The 9931-nt window shown below is 38.1% G+C and overlaps 1 protein-coding gene across 1 annotated transcript in view; it reads left to right on the forward strand.

The window, feature by feature from the left end:
- Window positions 1-7059, forward strand: part of LOC122355862 (ankyrin-3-like) — a 68331-nt gene extending 61272 nt beyond the window's left edge. Inside the window, exons 41-47 of the mRNA XM_043254443.1 lie at window positions 3507-3591; window positions 4264-4444; window positions 4698-4778; window positions 5195-5278; window positions 5526-5681; window positions 6482-6568; window positions 6998-7059. Of these exons, the coding sequence (XP_043110378.1) occupies window positions 3507-3591; window positions 4264-4444; window positions 4698-4778; window positions 5195-5278; window positions 5526-5681; window positions 6482-6544 (650 nt within the window). The 3' untranslated portion in view covers window positions 6545-6568; window positions 6998-7059. The remainder of the gene's footprint in view (window positions 1-3506; window positions 3592-4263; window positions 4445-4697; window positions 4779-5194; window positions 5279-5525; window positions 5682-6481; window positions 6569-6997) is intronic.
- The last annotated feature ends 2872 nt before the right edge of the window (window positions 7060-9931 follow it).

Genomic DNA, 9931 nt, shown 5'->3' on the forward strand with positions numbered 1-9931 from the left:
CCCCAACTCATTCCTTTTTGAGTGTCACCTTTGTTTTTTCCTCTACAACCTCCCTGTGCAGTTTGCCAAATTGCTAATCACAGATGGACCACCAATAATTACTATTTTGAATTTGAAATCTTAGTGAGATTTACAGAAGCCACATTTACAGAAGATTAGGCCACAGGCCCTGATCACACACACTCTTACTTAATCACTCACTATTCTTTTATTTTAAAGACTTTCTGTATTCAAAAACTTCATTTCTGTTACCCCTTTCCCTTCCTCCCAACACCATATGCATGGACCTGGTTTGAACATGCATGTATATGGTCATGTGACGTGAAGCAATCACAGCATGATGCTTTGCCTCAACAAGTGTAGGAAGGGCCACTCGAAAAATATTTTCCTGTTACACATGTACACACTTTTCTTTTGGTTTTAATGAAGGCCCTGCAGTACGTTGCCAGTGGAACATGAAATGAACACTGTTCTCTGTTATGAAATTAATTCTGTTATTGAAAGCTAAGGAAAGAGATATTTCCAAACAAAATGCATGTTATTATCAGCAGTATCCTGATGAAGCTCTTTTGATATCAGTTGGTAGGAGTGTTACAGGCCAGATGTTGTTTTACATAGTGGACCAAAGCGCATGGCCTCAGCTAAAAGACTCAGCTGTCCTCTGCCTCTCAAGCTGTCGATCTGCTTCCTCCTCCATCTATCCTTCTCTCCTCTCCTTCCCTGCACTGGAGCAAGGGATAAAAAGTGAGAGGGGGAAAAAGAAGAGAAAGAAGGAGATAATCCTTCTCTCCGTAGTCTCCTCCTCCTGACAGTCTCCTGTGCATCCCTCTGTCAGATACAAAATGAATTGTCGTCTCCTCTCCTCCAGTACAATCCCTCATTTCCCCCTCCCAGACCCTAGAACCTCATTTTTCTCATTAATATAGCCNNTGTGTGTGTGTGTGTGTGTGTGTGTGTCTGCGTCTGCTGTATACTCCACCACAACACCTCATACAACTGTATCCTCATGTGGCCCAAGACTTGCCATCCAGTTCTCTATCATCATCTGCTCTTCTTAAATCTTACTTCTCTCTCTCCTCTCTCTCTCCTTCTCCTGCTCTCAGCCTGTCATCTCCTGTTTCGGCACATAGAATTTGTCTCTCTCCCTTACCTTGCCCTTCTTTTCTTCCTTCTTCCTCTCCCTGTGCATCACGTTGCATGAGTCCTGCCTCCTTCTCCCCACCTCCCACACCATTGCCTCCTTGTGCATGCTGTCATTGCCCCTGCATGCCCCCAGGACCACCCCTCACTACTTCATCCCTCTGTCTTAACTCCTCTACTGTTGAGCTCTTCATCTGAACAGACATCAATATCCTCATTATTTAGCCAGATTATGAGTCTCCCCATACTAGTAGTAGCACACATCTCAACTGCTTCTTATTTGAACATTTGTAAAGGTGTCTAACTAACCGATGAAAGTGACTCCTTTACATTAGAGAACACTATTCACTAGGTATTTTTTCCTTGTATATTGGCTGTTTATTAGTATGTAATATTACGTACTAAGAATGACTGTTATTATATGTAAAAATAAAGCCTTATTCTGCATGACCATATTGTAATACACTGAATGCTACTCATTACCTAAAAATAACGACTACAACAACCATTTTACTTCAAATAGAATAAGGAGTTTATTGTTAAAAGTTAATATGTGCTCCCAAATCTAAACTGTTACTCCACTTTATTATTATAGACTCAAATGTTAAGTCTAATGTAGCACTTTTGTTTTTTGAGTCAAGGTTGACATGAACACACACTCCATCTATCCTTTGACTATGGGGAGATCACACATAGATATACACTACTCTTCAAATGTTTGGGGTTGGTAAGGATTTTTTATGTTTTTGAAAGACGTCTTTTATGCTCACCAAAGCTGCATTTATTTGATTAAAATAGGTGTAATATTGTGAAATATTCTAAATTCTTTTTTTTATTTTAATATGTTTTAAAAAGTATCATTTACTCTTGTGATGACAGCTGAATTTACACCTGCCATTAATCCAGTCTGATCACATGATCTTTAAGAAATCATTCTGATATGAATATTTGGTGCTCAAGAAGCATTTTTGTGGGAAACATTGTTCACTGATGAATATTCACTTTGATCAATGCATCCTTGCTGAATAAAAGTATTAATTTCTTCAAAAAATCGTACCGACCCCAAACTTTTCATATGTATTATACACACAATCACAATCTCTCTGTTTTTGGAGATCTGAATCTGTTCCATTGCCATTATGTATTAACTGTGTGTTTGTTGGTCTGTATGCCTGCTGAATCTCTGGGAAATACTGTCAAATACTGTACTTTTGCTCTTCTGGGTGGGATTAGGTGATTGTCTGTGTCTATGTTTAAAAAATAGTTTACCCAGAAATGTAATTGGTATTTACTCACCCTCATGTTACTTCAAATAAATGACTGAAATACAGGTTTGAAACAAACAACATGAGGATGAGTAAACATTAATGGCAGAACTTAAATTTTTGGGTAAACTGTTACTTTAAGCATGTTAATGTGTGTGCCTGTTTGTGTGTGATTGTAATTGTGTCCTGTCATGTCCATCCATTTGTGTGTGTATCATCTCACCCAGGTTACCACAACATCCTGGCTCAACTGCAGTCAACTACCAGTCCCACCCCCACCACACCCCCTATCTGCCCCACTATGTCTGATGACATCGAACCCATCTTAGATCTGCCCCTTGACCCTCCCCCTTATTGCCCTTCTTGGGAACTAGAGCGTTACAATGAGGACGAGTCTGTCAGAATCGCCCCAACCAGACCCTGCGACCTACCCTTGTCCAAACCTGTAAATCAGCCTCACACACTCTCTGAAACAACTGCACAAATACACACACACACACACATACTCTCCCCTAATTCTCAGCTCCCTTCCGACAACCCCGAACTCACAACACAACTCTCAGCTGTCACATGTGACCCTGAATCACACCTTACCCATAAGCTTTCTCCCCTAGACCACGATGAACCTCCTCTAAATCCCTCGGTTTGCTCTGTACCACTCCAGTCTGTCCCAAAAACAGACCCACCCATGATCAGGATCGAACAAGACCACCTCATACAGGAAAACCAGGCAAGAAAAGAAGAAGAAAATGAGGACCAACAGAAATCTTCTCCTCCGGTGGAACAGATAGAGCTAGCACACAAGGAAAAGGAAGATTGTCCCTCATCATCATTACTACCATCATCTTTAAAAGAACCAAATCTTAACACGAGGGGACAGGAGAAAGTGATTCTGAAAGAGGTCAAAGATCATGATGAGTCCCCTTTNNGAGGAGGAGGAGGAGGAGGAAGACGAGCAAAGGCAGGAGCAACCGGAGGTGTCAGGAGGCCACATCGGAGAGAGGGAGAGGGAAGTGAATGAGGAGATGACTAAGGAGAAAGTGAGAGAGGTAGTGAGAGGTGTTGAACAAATTGAGTCTGAGTTGTGCTCGCTCTCTGCAGGCTGGCTCACAGAGACATCAAACACAGAGCCGCCCGCTTCAGGGCGGGGTCATGGGTCAGACTACATGGACCGACAAGACAACAGGTACTGTACATAGTTACAATTATTACGCTGACATTACCCACATTTAATCATATCATAAGAAATTTAATTTAATATGTTTTAAGTACTAGAAGACAAACTGTAAATGTAAAAGCATGTCCTTTTTACTAGAAAGACCATCTTTAGGAACTAAGGTGCTAGAACAGCTGAAGTCTTTGGGTTTGTAAAGTCAGAAATTCATAAAACATAATAAGGACCACTTTCATCAATTTATATTTATTACAACTTCTTCAGTTATGAATGCTTGTAAATGAACATCCTTTAAAAAATTTGGGTTAAGCATGTTATTTTTTTTAAACAAAATTAGTACTAAATAAGGATGCATTCAAATTATTTTATTTAATTATTTCAAATTATGTTGATGAAAGAAGTCTCTTTTAACGCCATTGCGTTGCAGGTGTCCTGACTCTGTGTCTTGGCTCAAGGACCTTTTCCAATCCCACTTCCCTCTCTTTCCCACTTTGCTTTTTGTCTACTCTACACTATCTTACCTAAATAAAGACAAAATGAAAAAATCTAAATCCAAAAAATAAAAAATAAAACTACATTATACAGGTTTGCCAGAATGCATGGTATTGTTTTTAAAACATTCTTACATAGCATTATTTTAGTGAATTTCTTCCTTACTAAATGTAAAATTTCAACCCCTTACAGTCAGGAGAACTCCAGTGACTCCATGACATCATCATCCCGAGCGGATTCAGGAAAACCTCGGCAAAATGGCGAGCAGTCTGATACTATGCCCCGCTGCTCAGCGTCTCAGGAATCAGCCAATGGTGTGAAGGCAGGGGCGGGCAAGCAAGAAGGTGCTCTGATCGCTGAGCACAAAGTCCAGGTGAGATAATCACTAGAACACCAACATAAAATAACTGATTAGATAATGCTGCTACTTCCAGATTAAAAGGATCTTTTCTGCTCTCCTTGCCCCCGGCTCATGACACTCTTAGCTTCTTTCAGGGAAATCATTCCCATCCTAGTACAGTTTACTTACTCCAAAGGAAGAAACGCAGATGACAATTTGCTGTAATTAAATGAGAGAGCTGAAATCACACACACATTTAAAAATGTATTTTACATGCATCCATTAGCAGCGATTATCATCAGAGACCGGCCTGGATGAAGAGCGTACCGTCACCACCAAAGTGTTTCGTAGACGCCTCATTCTCAAGGTATCTGCCTGCTAAACTGCGGGGCGGTCCGGTTAAGATTCGATTTTGGTGTAGCTGGTGGACTGAATCTGATTCATCCAATCAGAAACACAGTGTGATCTGATGTTTTTCTGTTATTTGGTGTTACTTGCTGTGTACGTTTTCCATTTTCCTTGTGCTTACAGGTGCTAGGTTTGGGGTTAATCTGCGTTGCTTATGTGATATGTGATTTCTACTAATGCTTTGTGTGATTTCTAAAGGTGGTGATGAGGGGCATGAAGGCATGTTGGCTTATATTTAAAGTTCCAGCTTTGCTTGCAGGTTCACATGACTGCTGTGGGTGTGTAGAAATGCACTTGTAGGTGTGGTGTGCTGCTTTTGAAGGTGTCCTGGATCTGTTGTATTTGCATATTGAACTAAATGCCGTCTTGCTTTAGGGAGAGGAGGCACGCAACATTCCTGGCGAGTCAGTTTCAGAGGAACAGTTTATTGATGAAGATGGAAACATCATCACCAGAAAAGTAACTCCATTGTTCCCTTTATGTTTTCTTTTTCTCTTACTCTATATCTGATTCTCCAACATATTTTACTTCCTTGGGTTGCTTGTAGTTTTGCAGCTTTGCCTTTTCAGAGCTTATTTAAAACACATTTTCTTGCAGCTCGCTCCTCCAATACCTTAACTGATTCTTTCCAATCTTTCCTCACATTGCTCTGATTTCCCATGACAAGCATTCATGGTGACCTCTGACCTTCGATACCCATCTTCAGGTCATTCGAAAGGTGATTTGCCGTGTGGACACTCCCACTCCTGAAAGCCAGGGCTTGGGTAGTGGCATGGGGTCACAGGGAGACCTTGCCACCCTGGGGAGGAGCCACGTCCCCCTGATCCCTGATATCCAAAGCCATCTTGCTACACATGCTGAGGTTTGCGCAGTCTGTGTGGAGTCTTTCTCTGTCCTTTTCTCTGAAAATGGATCCAATTTAGGACAATAAAATGCTCACTATGACAGAATGTTTCTCTCATTATGATGCTGGTTAATATGGTGACGTTGTTTTTATGATGTTTTGATAAATACAAAGAGTAGCATTTATTTAAAAGAGAAATACTTGTAACATTATATTTGCATTATTTATTGCATTCTTGCATTAAATAAGTGAAAGTATTTATTTCTTTAAAAATGTACTAACCGCAAACATTTGAAGGGGAGTATATCATAAAACAATAAGTTCTGAATATCAGAAATCCTCATTATATCCGCACAGACTGAAGACCAGAACTACCCAATGTTGTTATTTTTGTTGTTATGAATATGTTTGTTTAATAAAATTCTTGAATTATTTATCCATTAAAGAATGTTTAGTAAGACATTATGTGTCACATAGTTATCTTTTCTGTTCACACAGAAGCTAATGTGCATAATTCTTCAGCTGTCTTTTCTCCAACCTTCTACTTGACTTTCTTTTCCTCATCTTTTATCCTTTTTTGTCTTCTTTCCAGCTTTATACACTATGCCTCCTCTACAGCAACAAATCACATGAACTCAACTGAACTGTTTAATATTGACTTCCTGTCACTGGTTACAGATAGGCTGTTACATAATGATTGTTTCTGGCTATTTTCAGGGTGATGTGTTGATTCTAAACTTGTATTCATTCCTAAAAGATTGGAAAAAAAAAATTTTTTTTTCTTTGATACAGATTGTTCTTTCTCTATCTGTAAACAGGGAGAAGTTTCCAAGGTGAGGAAGAAGGAAGAAAAGCGTTCAGAAAGAAAACATTATTCATAAATGTGGCTTCACGACCATAGACAGGTACAGTGTTTCAAATAGCTCTCTGTTTATTATTGTTTATATTATTAGTTTCTGTGCATTATTCAACAGTCTGGGGACAGTATAATGTCAGAGAAGATTTAATGTTATTATTTCAAATAAATTTTATTCTTTTTACCTTTCTCTCTCATCAAAGAATCCTCAAAAAACGATTCTGCATGTTAGATTGCTTTCTGAAGAATCATGTGACACTGAAGACTGGATGATGAAAAATTTGGTTGATGCTGAAATTCAGCTTTGGCATCAAAGGAATAAATTACATTTGAAAATCTATTATAACAGAAAAACTATTATTTTTAATTGTAACAAAAAGTATTTCGCAATATTAGGCAGGACTTTCACATTACCATTAGACAATACATTTTCAATGCAGTTTTTTATATGTTCTGTTTTGCGTCTCCCTGTTTGCAGGTATATTTTTGATCTGTTTCCTGAGCGGCGATGCCACAAGAGCTGAAATGAGACATTTTGGCCTAAAAAAACATCTACAGCTTCCACTCTGAAACGCATGGTCTTCAAAGAGACAGAACTTTGACCTATCCGCTTGCGCATGAGCATGCATCACACTGCTGACACACTTCCTGTTCCAAGGGGGTCTTGATGAATTCTACTTCCTGAGATGGGTCCCGGTGAATTCTACTTCCTCTCTGTGTTGGGTCCTACGTAATTCTACTTACACTTTCTGGGGGACCTACAAGATTACACTTCATTCTTCTTGATGGTTAATACCTGCGCTGACCCGGACCATCAGGAATTCAGAAACTGTTTTGTGTGCCATGAATATCAGAAGAATAAATGCGAGGGGTATATTCAAAAGACCCCTTCAACTCCAAACCGTATACTCACACAAATTTCCCTGTGACCAAAGATGGCACAAAAGCTCTTTTTCGTGTTTTAGGGGAAAAAAAAAACAATAGATGCTGTTGAACCACACCTTACATTCGCCTTACACGTTACCGTGGACCCATGACGTCAGGAGGAGGATCCCTGTGTTTTACTTTTTTTATTTNNAAAAAAAATAAAATTTACTAGTTAGGTTTGGCGAGAGCACCTCAAACATACACTTTACAAGTGCTTTCGACATTTTAAAGACAGTGAAACTTCACATGCTCTTGTATAATTAATTATTATAGCAGGTATGTTTGTATATGAGAAAAGTTGGTTCGGTTTTCAGGGGACATTTCCTTAAAATCCTCTGCGAATTTCAACGATTCCCAAAATGGGAATTTATCGAATTCTGTGAAGAAGTCATACAGAGGACTAATATTTTGATGCATGCAGTTCACCTTATTTTAAGAACCTTTTTTCTAAGTTTGCAAAACACTGTATTTAAAGAGACAAATAAGAAAAGACTTTTTTTCTTCTGTACGCATACAAACTCAACATGTCTCAACTTTTATATTCCAAAATGTCACCCTACAAGCATCCATCGTGTAGAAACGGTTAAGTGTGATGAGCTCTAACCAGACTGCTTCCCTAGAAGTTCAGTGTAGTGTCTGTTATCTTTCATATGGAAGACAGCGTTTGCTGATGTTAGCCTGAGCGCTGCAAGTAAGAGGTGTTCAGAATGTATATGCTAGTAAATCAGCATCTCTGTTCAACTATCACTGTATCATGTGTATTGGCTGTACAATGTAGAGGTCTCTGTTTGTCTTAAGGCTGTTTGTATTCATTATAGGAATGTCTTCATTTTTTCTTTCTTTTCGATCTCTGAGGTTTTAAAATAAAATGTTGCCATTTTGTTTCAGGTTAAGTCAACATTTAACATTTTCATCTGGAGTCACACTTCCTCGTACGGGATGTCTTTAGACCTTTATTACTTGTAGATTTAATAGATTATGTATTACAAATGACACACACTGGATGGTCATTATAATTTTAAGTATTACAAGAAATCGTTTCCAGTTTCGGAATTGTGTGATATATTTTAGACCAGCGAGTCAATGTGTTGCAGTGTTCTGCATCGGTTTTGATAATATAGAATTTTTCTTTAGCGATTACTTTCTGTTTGTTTGTTTCGTTTTCCTCCAATAGAGTCTTTTTAGCTTGTGGTGTGTATGGTGTGAAAAATCCTTTAGTGTGCTGATTTTTGCTATGGCAATGAGATCTGAAAGACCTAGGAAACTAGGTTGTGATGGGGCGTGGTTCTGCTTCCCTGTTACATGTCAATCAAACTGTGGGCGGGGCCTGACATGGTCCAGTCGATTGATTTTGTTTAATATAATATGTTTTCACCTGAGCAACATTTTTGATGTACAATTCTTACAATGAGTGAAGCCATTTAAATGTAACTATAATAGCACTTTGGTTATTGGAGGTCTTCTCTTTTAGAAACTAGCAGCTATGATGCCACCATAATGTTTCAAATGTCTTACAAAAATCTGATTTAAAAATAAAATAAATGCATTGATTTTGCAAACCTATTATATATATTTTTTATTCACAGTTATTTCAGAGTCTTTATTGTATTCGTGTTTTTCAGTTTGTGCATTACATCAATTCAGTATGGTATAAATAATGTGCATTAATATACATGAAGAAATGTCATGATTAAGGTGTCATGAATTACATTTATTATCAAATTTGAATATGGCTACAGAGATATTTTACACTATTTATGTAACACTATAACAACTCAATTTGTAGCTGGATTCCTATCTATAGTTTTACCATTGAGAAAATGCCATAATAATGAAATATTCTCTTTCAATGAACTACATTTACATGCAAGTTACTCACTGCTCTTGAAAATGTTTGAAAAAATGTTTGGCATTTCTCCTGTTGTGCCTCAAAGAGATGCTAACCTGCTAAGCAAAGCCATGATTTATCATCCGTGACATTTTGACAAACTCAACGTGCTTTGCCTCTGCATAAATCACATTGCAAGTGATAATGGTCACACATTTTTATTGTATAGAAATATTGTATAGTAATATTAAGCAAGTTGAATTTGCAAAAAATATAAAAAATTAAGCTACATCACAGATATAGTTTATACCATGTCGACTGTTTTACAAACATTTACTTAGTGTAATATTTTGCTAGAGCAATGGCATTCATACATTTAAGCTTAAATGTCTGAATATTCAAGACCACTATACACTATACTGTTAGCACTTTAACAGATTAATAGTAAAATATATGGTATATATGTTGGTGTGATTCATTGAGAAAACAAACTCTTCAGAACCCCTGATAACAAACCACAGAAAACTCATTTTAAGCAACTGAACGAATCGTCAAACTGATTTGAACAAATCTTTCTGTATTCAAAAGATTCGAGTCATTTGAGTGAAGCAAAATCGCAAGCACACTGTCCTCTCCACCACATGACGGCGCCACCCT

Source organism: Puntigrus tetrazona, chromosome 12 (genome assembly GCF_018831695.1).
Source record: "Puntigrus tetrazona isolate hp1 chromosome 12, ASM1883169v1, whole genome shotgun sequence".
In the NCBI taxonomy this organism is placed as follows: domain Eukaryota; kingdom Metazoa; phylum Chordata; class Actinopteri; order Cypriniformes; family Cyprinidae; genus Puntigrus; species Puntigrus tetrazona.